The following is a 19,037-nucleotide window of genomic DNA, read 5'->3' as shown; positions in this document are numbered from 1 at the left end:
ATAAAGAGAGTAAGAGTCCTGGAGCTACCCAGGCTTGCATGAGTTCTCTCTGAGGTCCAAAAGGTACATCCAACAGAGGTGTCCATTACTTGGTCATTTAATTTGTTCATGTTCAGCCCCAGTATATGATCCAGTTTCATACCAGCCTCAAATAATTCCTGTGGTCTTTCAGTTCAATGACGTTGTTCATTTAATCAACATGTGTTCCAGCTCAATAAAAACCTGGAAAAGTAAGAATATGGTCCTTTATTCATTGCTAACAATAAAATCACATTGATCTATTTGCCCTAGCAAAACATATTTTCACACATCAACAAATATAAATATATACACAATGTAAATAAATACATTAAACTATATATATATACTATATACATACAGAATATATATATGTGTGTGTTAAACATTCTATTTTATATATTATATAATTTAGGGGTCTAATTGCAGGCGACTCCTCTCACCTGTGTTGCCCTGTGTGCAGTGACTGCCATATCCCTCAGGGCAGGGGTGGCTGATAGGGGGAGGGGCTAGTAGGGGCGGTTGGCGTCCTTCGGCCTCTTGAGCTGCACCTTGAGTCTCTTCATGCCGATCTGAAAGCCGTTCATTGACTGGATGGCAGCATGGGCACTACCTGGGTTATCGAAGCTCACAAACCCTGGGGGATGGACCGCACAAAGAGAGAGAGAGAAAGGGAGATGGAGAGAGAGACAAATGGAAAGAGAGGAAGATGGAAATATCGTGGAAGAGAGAGAGAGGGGACGAGGTTAGGTAAGTGCAAGACCAAAGAAAGGACAGTATGAGTGACAGTTGAAGTTTTATGAAAGGAAAGCGTGAGATGGAAGGAAAACAAGATACAGGCAAGGGTAAGGATGAGTGGAGGGATATGAGAAAAGTTACTTCAGATTTCAAGTCGGTGGCAGACAGTTCAACATGATTCTTACATTTTCCCACATTCGCAACACACAAAGAATACACTAACTTAAATTAATCCTTAATCATACTGTTATCTATATAGCACATTTCCTGCCATAGCCATTCAGTTTATCTCAGTTTATAACGCTTTAAAAACACATGCCGTAACACTTCACTTCAATTGCAGTTCTCTTATAATATTATCGCGTGGACATCTTAACATATAATGCATGTTAAAGTTACTGTACATTAGACACAGTTTGACACATCAATAACAAGCCTAACGCCATGCAATAGAAACACAACACTAGGTCACTCAAATCAAGGGTAGAAACCATAGAATTAGAACAGACAGCACTCGTCAAAATGACACTTAAATATTTGTTGGACATATTTCCGACTCTCAATAACCAAAATAACATCACCTAGAGGCTGCAAGAATAAATACCAATTTAATTCTGCCTCAGTTAAAAGGCCCATGAAAATTATTCATAAATATTACTATGTTATACCCAATTATACTATTTTGATTCCGGATATTGTAAATCTATGGTAAAGACTACTTCTCAATGAAAGATATGAACTAGTCCTGTCATGATTATCACAAAAGAGGGAGTGTTTATGGGGTAACACGTTACTAGAACTCTGCATCATAAATATGTCATAAGCCTGTCATTAGCATATAACATCTGTTATAAGCAGTCATGATACATTCGTTTATGCTGCAATACATTCCTGGTAGTTTTCAGCGATATGCCAATTAAACATGGCAGTTACACTTCCTATGGATACCTTCTTCATAATGCATTATAATGCATCTTGCATATCTCATAAGGCATTATATATATGCCTATAAGCATTATGAAGAGGGTATTCATAGGAAGTGTTACGACCATGCTTATTTCTCAGCTAGCTGATGTACTAGTCTAAATGATTAGAGCCATGTCATGTATCATATTGTAGCAACCTTAAAGGGTAGGAAGCATGATTTTTTACTCACCAAAGTAACAACACAGTGTGTTCAAAGACATAATAACTTAGTTATAGTCATGATCCGGTTACCTATAACTGCAAACATGGTTATGTTTTGGAGTTTTTACATTGTTACCATTTGGTAACTTTTTTCAGATATCTTCTAAACTACCCACAAGCACTATTGCTCAACTTCATATGGAGAATCTACTCTGCGTTAGCTAGCTCGAGGTGACTAACGTTAGCCACTAGCCATGCAGACTGAGTGTTGGCAGTGGTGAGCTACAATCCACCTATCACGAGGAGGTGTGGTGTAAACAACCAATCATATTCCCCACATGTGGGGGATGCCTGTTTTTTGTGAAATATGCTACCAGAGTTTTTCAACCTTGGTTTAGTACTAGTGTGCTACAGTAGCTGACTGACTATGCTGTTGTGATCATTTCCATCTGCCTGGAGCCTTCCTCCAATCTCCATCTTAATCTTGACTCTTCCCCTCGTCTCCTGTGCACATCCCTGCCTCTGGATTATTGCCGCTGGAATCAATCTATTTTGGATTTAACTCAATATATCACCATTGGATTAGCTGACTCTCCCTCGGCCGGTGAAACGGCCTCTCCTTCTGAACCTCCTCTCTCCTTGACTCTTCTTTGGTAGCTAACTCAGCCATCAATCTGTAAGTCTCCGCTCTCTCTACTTTATATCTGCTGTATTTTTGATGTTGTGTTCTGTGGGTTTCCTGCCTGTTCTAGACTAGTTGGTGTTGTTATCTGTCTTACTACTCAGCTTTGTCGACCATGGTGGTTGGCTAGCTAGGCAAGTTAGCTGGCTAGGCTAGCTAGCAGGCTAAAATAACAAACTTTATCTGGCTGGCTTGCTGGCTAAAATAACTGCATTTACCAGTAACATTATTTGATAACTGGTTAGATGGGGTTATGTATTTAAAAACCTTGGTTTACTTTAATGTAGCTGTTAGCAAGGTGTTGATAGCAACTGGCTGACTCATGCAGTGCTAATGTAACGTTACCAGGCTGGTAGGGTTATTGTTAGCAGGCTAATTGGCTAGCAACCTGGTAAGCTGATTTGTAACAATTTATTCATAAAGTATTTGCTAGATTATAGGGAATAGACTGGCTTGCCGGATCCTCCATATTACGCCACACCACGCAAAAACATTTTCCGGCATGACTTAGGTATTCTTCGGAATTCTGATCGGTTTATGTAGCTAATAACTGGAAAAATAGAAAAGTTAGGTGTAACTTTGCATTGGGACTTTTGATGTGTATACTAATGCAAATCCATTTGTTACATGTGGTTAAATTTATGCTACCTACCCTTTGGTTCGGACCTCTTGGTGTAATAGTTAAGCTGTTGACTTGACAAGGTCGGGGCTACCCCCCCCCCCCCCCCCCCCCCTTTCCCGAATTCACTACAATATCTTGTCATAACCTGACATAAAACATTATGACAACTTATAACATCGGATCTGTCATACTATTGAGAGTTAGGACCTCTTTATGATGCAGTTACAGGTGTTACCCACCGCTACATGCATTACATTTATCTGTAACAGAAGACCCACAAGACACATTCACCCCCCATTCCACCCGCCAGGGCCCCCAATTTTCAAGCAACTCCGGAATTTACAATTTCTCTTTTCAATGTTTTCAAAAAAGGTTGCGTCTGTAGTAAAGAAAGTAATTAGTGAAAGAATAGTAATAAGGATAATAATGAAGAATAAATCATCTTTACAGGTGTTTTATCATTTTTACCCACCAAAGCATTTACTTTGGTTTGTCGCCCGATCCACAAACACTTTGGAGGAGATGACATTACCGAAAGGCAGGAACATCTGCATCAGCTCGCCATCCCCAAACTCCTGAGGGAGGTGGTAGATGAACAGGTTACAGCCCTCCGGCCCTGCACACAGAGAGAGGAGAGGGGGTGGAGAGAGGAGGGGAGGGGAAGGGTGGGATGGGGGAAGAGAAAGGAGTGGGAGAGAGGGAGGGGTGGGAGGACATGGGGAGAGATTGAGAGAGGGGTAGGAGGAGAGGGAAGGGGTAGAGAGAGAGCGAGAGAGAGATGAAAGGGGTGGGAACGAGGCGGAAAAACGGGACACGGTGGGACAGGGAGAGTGGGGGGGGGAGAGAGAGAGTGTGTGTGGGGTGATAGCAAAGGAGTGATACAGGTGGTGGTATAGAGGGGGAAGGCAAGGGAGAAACAAAAGGAAGGAAGAGTTTTCGGACCAACCAACATTGATGATGCAACTGAAATGATACACAACATCTGAGATCAGAAAGAATATGTAGAACCATTTCTGATCTCAGATGATGGCTGTGTCTCAAATGGCAACCCATTCCCTATACAGTGTACTACTTTTGACCAGGGCACTACTTTGTCACATAGGGCTCTGGCCAAAAGTTGTGCACTGTGAAGGGAATAAAGTGACATTTGGAATGCATACTTAATGCCCATACATTTCATCTACACTCCACAGGGGGGAGCCAGAGTCCCAAGCCTGAGTCATCAAGCACACAGGTCAATGAGTTCTCCCTCCACGGGCTGATTCTAGCCAGTCTACCGGTGTGCTTCTCTGTCTCACTTGTTTTCTCTGGCTTTCTTCCAGGGCAAAAATTAACTGTTAAATGCAGTGGGTGGCTGTCCTATTGCCTCTGAATATAGAACACTGTCTGTTTCCCGACGATTCTACATGTTGAATCACCACCAGCAGGTGATCTACTGCAGACGGCCGACATTCGGGTTATGGTATGTCCTTTCCTTGTGTCCTTTCCTAGGTGATGACTGCTCTTCACATCAGTGTGGATGAAGGAAAGAACACAAGGAGAGGAAGCTATTGAGGTGCACACCTCATATAAAATTGAGGCAGATTGGCATGGAAATGCAGGTATGTCAGGCAATGCTTATTAACACACTATGAAAGACTGGTCATTTGCTAGCAATGTACGAGCCTGGAGACAAGCAAAACATACCAGCCACTTTAACACAGAATTCTATACGATTGGTATAGGCCAGGGCTGGCGTATGTGTGTGTACGCCTCACCTTCTCTCTGTTGTTGTGGGATGATGGGAGGAGGCTGGGGAAAGGCCTGGCTGATCTGGCCATATGCAGCAGGGTAGGCTGCTAAGACACACACACAAGCAGATCAGATAACACTCAAAGGCTGGAGAGCATGCGCACACACACCTACACCCACTCTCACGCTATGCACAGAAATATGTACACACACACACACCAAATGATTAAATAACAGGCTCAGACATCTACATATCACATTATGTATGTACGCACTCACGCACGCACACACACACACACATACCATGTGAAACTGACAGACCTGCATACTGCTGGACTCCTGTGTAAGCCTGCTGTAAGTGGTCTGCTGCAGTGGGACTCTGAGCTGTTGAGTCGGAGAGAGAGAGGAAGAGAGAGAGGCGGTGGAGAAAGCGAGAAATAGAGAGAGAGGACGAGAAGAGCAGGACAAAACAGTAAGGATGGGAAGAGGCAATAAAAAAGGAGGGAAATAGACAGGGGGAGAGATATAAAGTGGTTAGAGAGAGACTAAGAAAACTAGTAAAACGAGGAATTTGAACTTTAACTTCTCCCGTCTCTCACCATGTCCCCTCGAACAACTGAGCAAAAAGGACGCCGTCTGAGACTGACTACATTTCTACACACACACACCAGTTTTAATGAGCAGATTGAGCACTGAAGCACACCAAGGATAATGTAGATCCACCAGCTCCACACAAAACTCCTGGCTTTCCTCCCCCAAAACCACAGGCATTACAGCACATCCCTGTGTGGTGCACATTTTTGGACCAAACAACATTACTGATACAGTACACAGAGACTTGGAAACATTACAGCTAAATAATAACCAACACCAATACCATGCTACTACACACACATCACACACTCATCACAACCAAGCTGTCACACACATGCATGGAAACACACACCCACATTTCCATCATGAAGCACCACACATACAAACACACACACACAATCATTGTACAGCACACATGCGCAAACACACACACACACACACCATACCACACTACCATCACCACCAAAACCATATGACCACACCGACCAATTAACACTGAGACTAAACAGGATCGTTCTGATTGAAAGAATTGGGGGAAGGGCGTGCAGAATGGGTACCATTCTGATAGAAAGAAAGGGGAGAGGACGGGGGAAATGGGTACCTTCAGAGAGAGAAGAGAGGAAGCAGCCACCCTGAACCCCAAAACAACTCCGATGAGCCAAGCTGTTTTTTTCAGAGTCCTCTCTAAAAACCACCTCCTGCAACACTGGAAAGAGATTGGAGAAAGAAGCAGCATTTCCTCCCCTCTTCACAAACCCAAGGAAGTCGACACACGTACTAGCTAACATTGGAATATGACACAAGTGCATACTATACATCAGCAACCTTTATAGTTTATAACCTTTTATAGACACCTTTCTTACCATTCATAACACAGCTGTTTGTTTCATTGTCCTTTTTCAAGACCCGTCGACTACACAAACATGTTTTTCTACAGAGCCAGCCCTCCTGACAAGAATCCAATATCAAGCCCCTCTAAAGGGATGGGGAATAATTGGAGCAAAATGGACCTCCTGCACAAATTACCCTCAGTCACAGATTTGCTCCAAAGCCTCATCCTCTTTACACGTAAGTAGTTACAATGGCCTTTGGGGACTCAGGTCTATTAGAACTTACCTGGTGTTCTACCCAGACTCATATTTATCAATGTTACATTAAATGAGTAAAATTGGGGAATATATTATGTAACATATATGATATACTGTAGTCTCTGGATCTACCAGCATACCACCCTGCATCCCACTGCTGGCTTGCCTCTGAAGCTAAGCAGGGTTGGTCCCTGGATGGGAGACCAGATGCTGCTGGAAGTGGTGTTGGAGGGCCAATAGGAGGCATTCTTTCCTCTGATCTAAAATAATAATAATATTTATATCCCAATGCACCAGGGCAGTAATTGGGGACATTGCCCTGTGTAGGGTGCCATCTTTCGTCTGGGACGTTAAACAGGTATCCTGACTCTCTGTGGTCACTAACGATTCCATGGCACTTATCGTAAGAGTAGAAGTGTTAACCCTGGTGTCCTGGCTAAATTCCCAATCTGGCCCTCATACCATCATGGCCACCTAATCATCCCTAGCTTCCAATGAGCTAATTCATCTCCTCTCCCCTGTAACTATTCCCCAGGTTGTTGCTATGAATGTGTTCTCAGTCAACTTAACTGGTAATGAAACAATTCTATCCATCTACTGTATGTAGATAATTGGGTGTACTCTGCGTGCCTTATGGCGAGTGTGTTTCATGCAGGTAGTGAGTGTGTGTTATATTGTCTCTATATATCCTAAAGCAAGTGTATGTTGGGCTGAATCCAGAGCAGACTAGGTGAACAGTCTGTCGATGTACCCTTGAGCAAGGCACTTAACCCTAATTGCTCCTGTAAGTTGCTTTGGATAAGAGCGTCTTCTAAACGACTAAACCTTTAATATGGGTGGTTGTGGGAGGCTCACCAGGATAGGGGTGTATCCCATTGGTGTACACAGCTTCGGCAGGGGGCTGCCCGTTGGCCTGAGGGGGCGGCATTCCATTGAAACCATTCACACTGATGGGCGAGGGGATACTGGTCACCGTGGGGCCGCCGATACCAGGGGGGGTACTGCCACCTGGCAGATAGTGATGACGAAAGAGAGAGAGATGAGCAGGTGACATTGCTAGTTGTCAGGCCAGTTAACTGGCAGAGTTTGGTCTGACAACTGAGGGTGTTTTATACTGACAACTAAGGGAGATTTATCTTACAACTAAGTCCCGGCTCCGCCCAAGCTGATAATGTCCTAACATGGTTGCCTTACATGTGGAGAAGTTGAACCCTTGAATGCTGCCCTCACCTGAGGTGGGGGTCATGTGGCCTCCTGGGAGTCCGTTGATGGTGGCCATGTGCTGCATCTGTGCGGCGGCGAAGGCTGCCATAGGGCTGAGGTAGCCCCCCTGACCTACTGACGCCATCAACGCTGCCTGCTGCTGCTGCACCTGCATGGGGAGAGAGGGAGAGAGAGTGTGACTTTAGTTTGTCAATTTTAGTCTGCACTGTTTTTGTGCTTCAGCTCATACCCTACTTTGTATGTGCGCGTGTGTGTGGGCGTACTTGCATGTGTGTGTGTATGTCTGTGTGTGTGTGTGTGTGTGTGTGTCCTACCTGTGCGTACGCCCCGTAGGCCCCAAACTGCAGGGCCATGGGGTTGAAGATGCCCATTTGACCAGCCATCTGCTGCATGCGCCGGATGGTGCGCTCCTTATCCGTGTCGGCAAACTTCACCACCAGACTTGAGGATGCACCCTGCCACACACACACGCAGGTAAGCACACACACACAGAGAGAGAGAGAGAGAAGTGGAGTACATGTGTTAACACATACAAACATACACTACCAAGGACACACACTAGCTGATACACTCACCATATTGAATACTGAACTCACGGGCATTGTCTGGCTGCCGTGTAGTGCACTGATAGCTGCCTGAGCTTCAGCGTGAGATGAATACTTTACGAACGCACAACCTGAGAGAGAGAGAGAGAGAGAGAGAGAGAGAGAGAGAGAGAGAGAGCGAGAGAGAGAGAGAGAGAGAGAGAGAAAAAGACAATCAGTCAGACAGTCTATCACTATCCACATCATTTAAACCCCCTTCCATAAGGAGTTGACTGATGAAGCCCACCGATAATTATTTCACTTACAGTACTATCGATAAAACTCAGTGATGAATCTGAATGATCAAGCTCAGTGATTATTGGGCGTCCCCATCGTTCCCATTCAACTCACTGACAGAGTTCCCTGATGAGGCTTATTGATGAATGTGAATGATAAAGCGTACAGTATTCATTGGGCTTAGTTGCAATGAAGCATATTGATTAGTGTAAGCCCGCTGATGAACAACATGAAGTAAAGCAATGAAGCGGCACTGACCAACCTAATGAGGTTTACCACTAAAGCCTGCCAATGAAGAGCACTGATGAAGGGTGTAAGGTGAAGTTGCCCCTAGACGCTGATCTTGGGTCAGTTTAGTATTTTCTTGGTGCATTGGTACCGCTTGCCGTGTGGTAACAGAGAGAACTGTGTATGACTTGGGTGGCTGGAGTCTTTGACATTTGTAGGGCCTTCATCTAACACCGCCTGGTATAGAGGTCGTGGATGGCAGGGAGCTCGGCCCCAGTGATGTACTGGGCCGTACGCAGTAACATCTGTAGCGTCTTGCGGTTGGATGCCAAGCATGCGCCAGACCAGGTGGTGATGCAGCCAGTGAAAATGCTCTCAATAGAGCAGCTGTAGAACTTTTTGAGGATTTGAGGGCCTATTCCAAATCTTTTCAGCCTCCTGAGGGGGAAGAGGTGTTGTCGTGCCCTCTTTACGACTGTGTTGGTGTGTGTGGACCATGATATATCCTTCGTGTCACAAGTTACGGATTAAATTGGATATAAGAAACAACTGCAGCTATCACAAACAGTGTTGTCGATCAGAGTCTTAAAAACAGACAGGGACACTAACTCCCCTAACTTTAACATCTTTTGAAGCATGTTCCAGGAAGAAGGGGCATTATGGGAAAAAGATTGTTTCCCCATCTCAGTTCACAGCCTTAGGTACAGACAAGGACAGCAGCGACTGTGAACGAAGACTGTATTGAGTGACTGATCTGGTCAGTAAGGAACAGAGATACAAAAGGAATTGTCCCATCGATGCTTTGTACACAAAAAGTGTACCAGTGCTTTAGCCTCCTGGTGGAGAGAGAAGTCCATTGCACCATAGCATAAAAATCACAGTCATGTGTAAGTGATCTAGCATTTGTAATAAATCTTAAAACACCATGATACACTGTGTCCTGAGTTTGTAAGGTATTTGCTGAGGCCTGCATAGACAATATCACCATAATCCAGCACTGATTAAAAAAACTCTGGTGCTTTGAACAAGATCCTTTCTGACCAACATTGAAAAGTAAGATGTGTTCCTAAAATAGAAACCCAATTTCAGTTTCTTGGTAAAAATATTAATGTGCTGTTTAAAATTCTGCTTTTCATCTAACCAAATCACAAGATAATGATAGGTGGTGACCCTATCAATTTGCTGGCCTTTTATAGTTCAAATCTGCAAGTGACTCCATCTGTTTTCTTTCAGGGAAGAGACAACCATACATTTTGTTTTCCTTTCATTAAGCACAAGTTTCAATTCGAATAGTTACCTTTTGAATAACATCAAAAGCCAACTGTAAGGGCCTCCCGGGTGGCGCAGTGGTCTAGGGCACTGCATCGCAGTGCTAGCTGCGCCACCAGAGTCTCTGGGTTCTGCGCCCAGGCTCTGTCGCAGCCGGCCGCGACCGGGAGGTCCGTGGGGCGACGCACAATTGGCATAGCGTCATCCGGGTTAGGGAGGGTTTGGCCGGTAGGGATATCCTTGTCTCATCGTGCTCCAGCGACTCCTGTGGCGGGCCGGGCGCAGTGCGCGCTAACCAAGGGGGCCAGGTACACAGTGTTTCCTCCGACACATTGGTGCGGCTGGCTTCCGGGTTGGAGGCGCGCTGTGTTAAGAAGCAGTGCGGCTTGGTTGGGTTGTGCTTCGGAGGACGCATGGCTTTCGACCTTCGTCTCTCCCGAGCCCGTACGGGAGTTGTAGCGATGAGACAAGATAGTAATTACTAGCGATTGGATACCACGAAAATTGGGGAGAAAATGGGATAAAATATTTTATTTTAAAATTTAAAAAAACATTCACAAGGCCGCAGGGCCAGACGCGTACTCAAAGCATGTGCTGACCAGCTGGCAAGTGTCTTCACTGAAATGTTCAATACCTACATGTTTCGAGCAGACCACCATGAATATGAACCCGGGAGGCCCTGCCTTGTGAATGTTAACCTGTTTAAAGGTCTTACTCAGGGTTCAGTGTTGCTTTCCTTGAAGCGAGCATAGAAGGCATTTAGCTCATCTGGAAGGCTCGCGTCACTGGGCAGCTGATGGCTGTGTTTCCCTTTGTAGTCTGTGATAGTTTGCAAACCCTGCCACGTCCGACGAGCGTCAGAGCCAGCTTAGTAGGATTCGATCTCAGTCCTGCATTGATGCTTTGCCTGTTTGATGGCTCCTCGGAGGTCGTAGCGAGATTTCTTATAAGAGTCCAGATTAGCGTCTCGCTCCTTGAAAGTGGCAACTCTAGCCTTTAGCTCAGTGCGGATGTTGCCTGTAATCCATGGCTTCTGGTTGGGATATGTACGTACCTTCACTGTGGGGACGATGTCGTCGATGCACTTATAAATGAAGCCGGTGACTGATGTGGTAAATGCTCAATGCAATCGGATGAGTCCCAGAACATATTCCATTACTTGCCAGCAAAACAGTCCTGTAGTTTAGCATCAGCTTCATCGGACCACTTCCCTATTGAGCGCCTCACTGGTACTTCCTGTTTGAGTTTTTGCTTGTAAGCGGGAGGATAGAGTAATAATCAGATTTGCCAAATGGAGGGCGAGGGAGAGCTTTGTATGCGTCTCTGTGTGTGGAGTTAAGGTGGTCTAGAGTTTTGTCTCCTCTAGTTGCACAGGTGACATGCTGGTAGAAATGACGTAAGACGGATTTCAGTTTCCCTGCTTCAAAATCACCGGCCATTAGGAGCAACACCTCTGGATGAGAATTTTCTTGTTTGCTTATGACCCTATACAGCTCGATAAGTGCAGTCTTAGTGGCAGCATTGGCTTGTGGTGGTAAATAGACAGCTACGAGAAATATAGATGAAAACTCCCTTGGTAAATAGTATGGTCTACATGAGGTATTTTAACTCAGACGAGCAAAACCTCAAGATTTCCTTAATATTAGAGATTGGACACCATCTGTTGTAAAAAAAAAAAAAGAGACACACACACCTCCCTCCTTGAGCTTACCCGAGGCTGTCGTTTGATTCTGTCGATGCATAGAAAAACCAGCTAGGTGTACGCTGAGTGTACTAAACATTAGGAACACCTGCTATTTCCATGTCACAGACTGACCAGATGAATCCAGGTGAAAGCTATGATCTCTTATTGAGTCAGTCAGTGTAGATGAAGGGGAGGAAACAGGTTAAATAAGGATATTTAAGCCTTGAGACCATTCAGCCATTGAATGAGCAGGACAAAATATTTAAGTGCCTTTGAACGGGGTATGGTAGTAGGTGCCAGGCGCACCGGTTTAAGTGTGTCAAAAACGGCAACGCTGCAGGGTTTTTCACACACAGTTTCCCGCGTGTATCAAGAATGTTCCACCACCAGAGGACATCCAGCCAACTTGACACAAACGTGGGAAGCATTGGAGTCAACATGGGCCAGCATCCCTGTGGAACGCTTTCGACACCTTGTAGAGTCCATGCCCTAACGAATTGAGGCTGTTCTGGGGGAAAAAGGGGGTGCAACTCAATATTAGGAAGGTGTTCCTAATTTTTACCGACACTCAGTGTATATTATCCATGTCCTTGTTCAGCCATGACTCAGAGAAAAATAGGATATTACAGTTCTTTAGGTCCTGTTGATAGGATAGTCTCCAACGGAGCTTGTACAGTTTGTTTTCCAGGAGGGTAGACACGGTTTATTTACTCGCCAACATAGTTTCGTCAGGGTGCCCGCACGTCGGCCCCTCTTACACCGTCTCTTCCTTTTCCGAGTCTCTGGGATTAGGGCCTTGTCCGGGGTGAGCAGTATGTCCTGGGTTGAAGAATCACTAAGGTAGAAATCTTCATCCAAATCGAGGTTAGTGATTGCTGTTCTGATGTCCAGAAGATCTTTTCGGTCATAGGAAACGATGACGGAACATTATGTACAAAAAAAACAACTAAATAGCAGAATTGGTCAGGGGCTCGTAAAACGGCAGCTATCCATTGCAGCGTCATTCTTGAGGGAGGGGAATCTGATCCTAGATCTGTACCTAGGGGAAACTTTACCCCGGATCCTGATGAAGAGTATGGTGAAGCTTCCTAAAAGGTCACTGTTAGCCAGGCATAGGTGAAATGCCAATTAAGATAAATCCCGTAAATTAAAGCACGCTAAAGTGTGATGATAGAATACAATGCATCTGGCTATTGTTAAGTCAAGGTGACAATGATTTAATTGCTTCAATCCCAACTCAAATAAATAAAGACATGTTTGAAATGTCCTTAATGCTATGGTGTGATGATGAACATTACATAGCTGTGGTGGTGGAACCCCAAACACTGACCTTTGCTGTTTCCATCAGGACCTCTAAGGATGGTGCACTCTTCAATGCTGCCAAACGACTCAAAGAGACGTCGCACATCATCTTCGGACTGCTGCTTGTTGAGCATTCCCACAAATAGTTTTCTGTCTTCTGAAACAAAGAGGAACTGGTCATGAACAGGTATGTGTGTGCACACATGTGTGTGCACTTGTGACGAGTGTGTGTGTGTGTGTGTGTGTCTGTGAATGTTTTCAAGTGTATCGAGTTTTCAGTGTGCAAGGCTGAGAGCGTGTGTGTTTGTGTGTGTGTTTAGGGTCTGCGCCATCCGCTGCCTTTGCCTGACAGGCTGTCCTTGCAGAGTCAACAAGACTAATCTCGGCTCTGGCCTTGCACAAGGGGGAATGTTTACAAGTGTGGCCCGGAGATCAGGGATGGAGGACACACACATTGACTGCCAAAGTCTTCACAGTTCCCATGGGATGGCACCAGTAATCGTTACATCTCTCTGAGGGAAACAATGCTTAACACAACACACTAACATATTCATTTTGAGATGAAATCAATAGGAACCAATAAGTCTTTGACTCTCTAGGGCGGGGATGTTTGAAGTGATGCAATGTTTACACACCAAGTCTATAGGACCATAAAGAGGTTTTTGACTAGAGAATGTCCATCGAACCAACTCTATGGTGAGGCCGTTCTGGGGAGAGTTTCACTGTTTCCCTGACACAGATTAACCCTACTCCTGGATTAAAAACTATGCTCATTGGAGAATCGCCATTTAAATCATGTTTTAGTCCAGGACTAGATTTAGGGGGATTTCACACCAAATTGGTTTGGAGCGTTTTTTTCCCAACTTTGGCACGTTTTCCCCTTTAGTTCGGTTAGTTTGGCCTGGTGTGAACACTAAACAACGCATCGTGGTTCACTCAAAAAGGGTGGTCTCGGTCTGATTCCGTTTGTATGGTGGTGCGGTTCGCTGCAGATGAGAATGCAGTCCAGACCAAACACAGGAAAATAACAAGAGGTATTATTGGTTGTTTGACTATGAACATTTGATCCACACAGTACCATAACTTGATATCTTTGAAACATTGTAAATCGCAACGCATTGATGAGCGCATCCGATGCAGATTAGGGGATACAGGCCACTGAGAATAGCCCATTTAAGGTGCAGTTAGGGCGGCGCTGTTTCCTCCCTGTTTCCTCCTGTTTCCTCCTGTTTCCTCCTGTTTCCTCCTCCCATGTTGTTGGAAGACCAAAAAGAAAGTAATATGAAGTTTGGGACATACATTTTTACTTTTGATAATCATAGATGGATTTAACGTGAACATTTTTCTCCCATAAACAAATGACTTGCATTAACATCAGGTTTTGTTTGGGCATTTTAGTTCGTTGGACATTTGGCAACGCGAAACCGACCGGGACCAAGTGAAAAAAGAAAATACAATGTAACAAATAATCAAACTCTGATTTGAACTATAGCTCAGAACTATGTGTGAAAACGCCCTTAATCTGTGTCCAGAAAACGAGTCACAATACCTCCATTTCAAATAAGCTAAGATGCCTGAATGTGTTTTCACAATCAGTCCCTGGTTCGAGGGGAAGAATGAAAACCAGCAGTGGTGCGAGGCCCGGATTTGAGGAAGAAGGACTTAAAGAAAGAGGGGATGGATAGAGAAAGAGAAAAATAAGGTAGAGAAGAGAGAGGGAGAGATGTGAGAAACGGGGGATTGAGAGAGGTAGAGGAAGAGAGCGGGTGAGGGAGAAAAGTAAGAATCCCTCTCTAGCCCTCCCACCAATTGTTTCTCTCTTCACTCCACAGCTCCATCAATCACAGTTAGAGAGGACTAGAATAAACAGGGATGCAATCCCTCAGTAACTCTCTCTACCTCTCTCTCTCTTCTTCTCTCCCTCCTCTCTCCCTCTCCCCCTCTCTTTCTGTCCTTCTTCCCCTCACATGCTCGCTCTTTTCTCTCTCTTTCTTTCTTTCCTTCTCCCTCTCCTGCCTCCTCCCCCATTCTCCACCTTTATCTCTCTCACGCGATATGATTTTTTCCTCATTGCATGCTCTACTTCTTTTCCTCTCCTCTCTCTCTCTCGCTCTCTCTCTCTAGCTGATGCTATTCAAAACTCGCTTATGCTTAATTCGAAACTAAATTGGTGTTGGACGGAGAACGTTTATTTTAAGAGAGTTGAGCAATACAAAGAGAGAGTGTGACCAATGTTTATGTGACACGTTACAAATGTTTGAGAACCCTGTGGGGGCTGGCTGGGATTCTGTCAGTTCCCGTCGAGGTAGGGCCATTAAGTGTGACACGTTGGGAGTGGGACAGTGTGTGTGTGTGTGTGTGTGTGTGTGTGTGTGTGTGTGTGTGTGTGTGTGTGTGTGTGTGTGTGTGTGTGTGTGTGTGTGTGTGTGTGTGTGCGCGCGCGCGCGCATGGGTGGGTGGGTGGAAAGAGAGGGGTAATGGTGACACTGATGTGGGACGGCAGCCAAGTTTAAAGAAGTGGAGCACTACCTCCTCGACTCTCGCTGTCCGCAGGCTTCACCTGGATAGGCCTGTTCATCTGGAGAAAGAGAGAGAAGAGAGAGAGAAGAGAGATAGGGAACGATGTTAGGATTGCTTACTCAACATCAAGTAGTTACACACCATTTACTAAATGTTGATGACAGCTTTCTAAAATAAGTAACACGTCTTGTAAATGTGTTTTGTATAATGTAATTGCGTTGGTTGGGAGAGAAGGACTTGATTTGATAGTACAGGTGCAGGAATTTAGAGAGGGAGATGAAAAAGGATGGCGAGAAAAGGGAGAGGATGCTTTCTTACATGTTTGGTAGTGTGATGCTGTTGTGCAGGCTCTGTTTAAGTACATTGCAGTTCACCATATACAGTGGGGAGAACAAGTATTTGACACACTGCCGATTTTGCAGGTTTTCCTACTTACAAAGCATGTAGAGGTCTGTAATTTATATCATAGGTACACTTCAACTGTGAGAGACGGAATCTAAAACAAAAATCCAGAAAATCACATTGTATGATTTTTAAGTAATTAATTTGCATTTTTTTGCATGACATATAAATACTTACAGTATGTCATGCAATAAAATGCAAATGAATTACTTAAAAATCATACAATGTGATTTTCTGGATTTTTGTTTTAGATTCCGTCTCTCAGAGTTGAAGTGTACCTATGATATAAATTACAGACCTCTACATGCTTTGTAAGTAGGAAAACCTGCAAAATCGGCAGTGTATCAAATACTTGTTCTCCTCACTGTATACTGTATATACTGTAGATACATAATTTTGAATTGGTCTGGCTATGTCCGTCTGTCCATATATCTGTCCGTCTATCTGTTTAACTACTCTAGACACCCAGTTTTTCTATAAGGCCTTGTCATCCTGCATGTGAGCCCTCTTTAGCTCTCGCTGGCCAGCCCAGACACTCCTCCTTCCATTCCCCCTCTTTCCTTTACACTCCTCCTTCCATTCCCCCTCTTTCCTTTACACTCCTCCTTCCATTCCCCCTCTTTCCTTTACACTACTCCTTCCATTCCCCCTCTTTCCTTTACACTCCTCCTTCCATTCCCCCTCTTTCCTTTACACTCCTCCTTCCATTCCCCCTCTTTCCTTTACACTCCTCCTTCCATTCCCCCTCTTTCCTTTACACTCCTCCTTCCATCCCCCCTCTTTCCTTTACACTCCTCCTTCCATTCCCCCTCTTTCATTTACACTCCTCCTTCCATTCCCCCTCTTTCCTTTACACTCCTCCTTCCATTCCCCCTCTTTCCTTTACACTCCTCCTTCCATTCCCCCTCTTTCCTTTACACTCCTCCTTCCATTCCCCCTCTTTCCTTTACACTACTCCTTCCATTCCCCCTCTTTCCTTTACACTCCTCCTTCCATTCCCCCTCTTTCCTTTACACTACTCCTTCCATTCCCCCTCTTTCCTTTACACTCCTCCTTCCATCCCCCTCTTTCCTTTACACTCCTCCTTCCATTCCCCCTCTTTCCTTTACACTCCTCCTTCCATTCCCCCTCTTTCCTTTACACTCCTCCTTCCATTCCCCCTCTTTCCTTTACACTCCTCCTTCCATTCCCCCTCTTTCCTTTACACTCCTCCTTCCATTCCCCCTCTTTCCTTTACACTCCTCCTTCCATTCCCCCTCTTTCCTTTACACTCCTCCTTCCATTCCCCCTCTTTCCTTTACACTCCTCCTTCCATCCCCCTCTTTCCTTTACACTCCTCCTTCCATTCCCCCTCTTTCCTTTACACTCCTCCTTCCATTCCCCCTCTTTCCTTTACACTCCTCCTTCCATTCCCCCTCTTTCCTTTACACTACTCCTTCCATTCCCCCTCTTTCCTTTACACTCCTCCTTCCATTCCCCCTCTTTCCTTTACACTCCTCCTTCCATTCCCCCTCTTTCCTTTACACTCCTCCTTCCATTCCCCCGCTTTCCTTTACACTCCTCCTTCCATTCCCCCTCTTTCCTTTACACTCCTCCTTCCATCCCCCCTCTTTCATTTACACTCCTCCTTCCATTCCCCCTCTTTCCTTTACACTCCTCCTTCCATTCCCCCTCTTTCCTTTACACTCCTCCTTCCATTCCCCCTCTTTCCTTTACACTACTCCTTCCATTCCCCCTCTTTCCTTTACACTCCTCCTTCCATTCCCCCTCTTTCCTTTACACTCCTCCTTCCATTCCCCCTCTTTCCTTTACACTCCTCCTTCCATTCCCCCTCTTTCCTTTACACTCCTCCTTCCATTCCCCCTCTTTCCTTTACACTCCTCCTTCCATTCCCCCTCTTTCCTTTACACTCCTCCTTCCATTCCCCCTCTTTCCTTTACACTCCTCCTTCCATTCCCCCTCTTTCCTTTACACTACTCCTTCCATTCCCCCTCTTTCCTTTACACTCCTCCTTCCATTCCCCTCTTTCCTTTACACTCCTCCTTCCATTCCCCCTCTTTCCTTTACACTCCTCCTTCCATTCCCCCTCTTTCCTTTACACTCCTCCTTCCATTCCCCCTCTTTCCTTTACACTACTCCTTCCATTCCCCCTCTTTCCTTTACACTACTCCTTCCATTCCCCCTCTTTCCTTTACACTCCTCCTTCCATTCCCCTCTTTCCTTTACACTCCTCCTTCCATTCCCCCTCTTTCCTTTACACTCCTCCTTCCATTCCCCCTCTTTCCTTTACACTCCTCCTTCCATTCCCCCTCTTTCCTTTACACTACTCCTTCCATTCCCCCTCTTTCCTTTACACTACTCCTTCCATTCCCCCTCTTTCCTTTACACTACTCCTTCCATTCCCCCTCTTTCCTTTACACTCCTCCTTCCATTCCCCCTTTCCTTTACACTCCTCCTTCCATTCCCCCTCTTTCCTTTACACTACTCCTTCCATTCCCCCTCTTTCCTTTACACTCCTCCTTCCATTCCCCCTCTTTCCTTTACACTCCTCCTTCCATTCCCCCTCTTTCCTTTACACTCCTCCTTCCATTCCCCCTCTTTCCTTTACACTCCTCCTTCCATTCCCCCTCTTTCCTTTACACTCCTCCTTCCATTCCCCCTCTTTCCCTTACACTACTCCTTCCATTCCCCCTCTTTCCTTTACACTCCTCCTTCCATTCCCCCTCTTTCCTTTACACTCCTTCTTCCATTCCCCCTCTTTCCTTTACACTCCTCCTTCCATTCCCCCTCTTTCCTTTACACTCCTCCTTCCATTCCCCCTCTTTCCTTTACACTCCTCCTTCCATTCCCCCTCTTTCCTTTACACTACTCCTTCCATTCCCCCTCTTTCCTTTACACTCCTCCTTCCATTCCCCCTCTTTCCTTTACACTCCTCCTTCCATTCCCCCTCTTTCCTTTACACTCCTCCTTCCATTCCCCCTCTTTC

The 19,037-nt window shown here is 45.2% G+C and overlaps 1 protein-coding gene across 11 annotated transcripts in view; it reads right to left on the bottom strand.

The window, feature by feature from the left end:
• Positions 1–527: 527 nt before the first annotated feature.
• LOC120025764 (CUGBP Elav-like family member 4) overlaps positions 528–19,037 on the bottom strand; it is a 99,521-nt gene continuing 81,011 nt past the window's right edge. The window contains exons 3-13 of one of the 11 annotated variants that reach the window (XM_038970391.1): positions 15,659–15,707; positions 13,158–13,286; positions 8,422–8,501; positions 8,140–8,280; positions 7,832–7,973; positions 7,457–7,609; positions 6,115–6,219; positions 5,241–5,303; positions 4,946–5,023; positions 3,661–3,804; positions 528–655 (exon numbers count right to left, since the gene is read on the bottom strand). In XM_038970391.1, coding sequence (XP_038826319.1) covers positions 528–655; positions 3,661–3,804; positions 4,946–5,023; positions 5,241–5,303; positions 6,115–6,219; positions 7,457–7,609; positions 7,832–7,973; positions 8,140–8,280; positions 8,422–8,501; positions 13,158–13,286; positions 15,659–15,707 — 1,212 coding nt within the window. Of the gene's footprint in view, positions 656–3,660; positions 3,805–4,945; positions 5,027–5,222; positions 5,304–6,114; positions 6,220–7,456; positions 7,610–7,831; positions 7,974–8,139; positions 8,281–8,421; positions 8,502–13,157; positions 13,287–15,394; positions 15,410–15,643; positions 15,708–19,037 lie in introns of those variants that run through there. The other 10 variants (XM_038970471.1, XM_038970453.1, XM_038970410.1 and 7 more) reach the window with 10 other exon arrangements.

Source organism: Salvelinus namaycush, chromosome 2 (genome assembly GCF_016432855.1).
Source record: "Salvelinus namaycush isolate Seneca chromosome 2, SaNama_1.0, whole genome shotgun sequence".
Lineage (NCBI taxonomy): Eukaryota > Metazoa > Chordata > Actinopteri > Salmoniformes > Salmonidae > Salvelinus > Salvelinus namaycush.
This window is presented reverse-complemented; position numbering and strand designations above follow the sequence as displayed.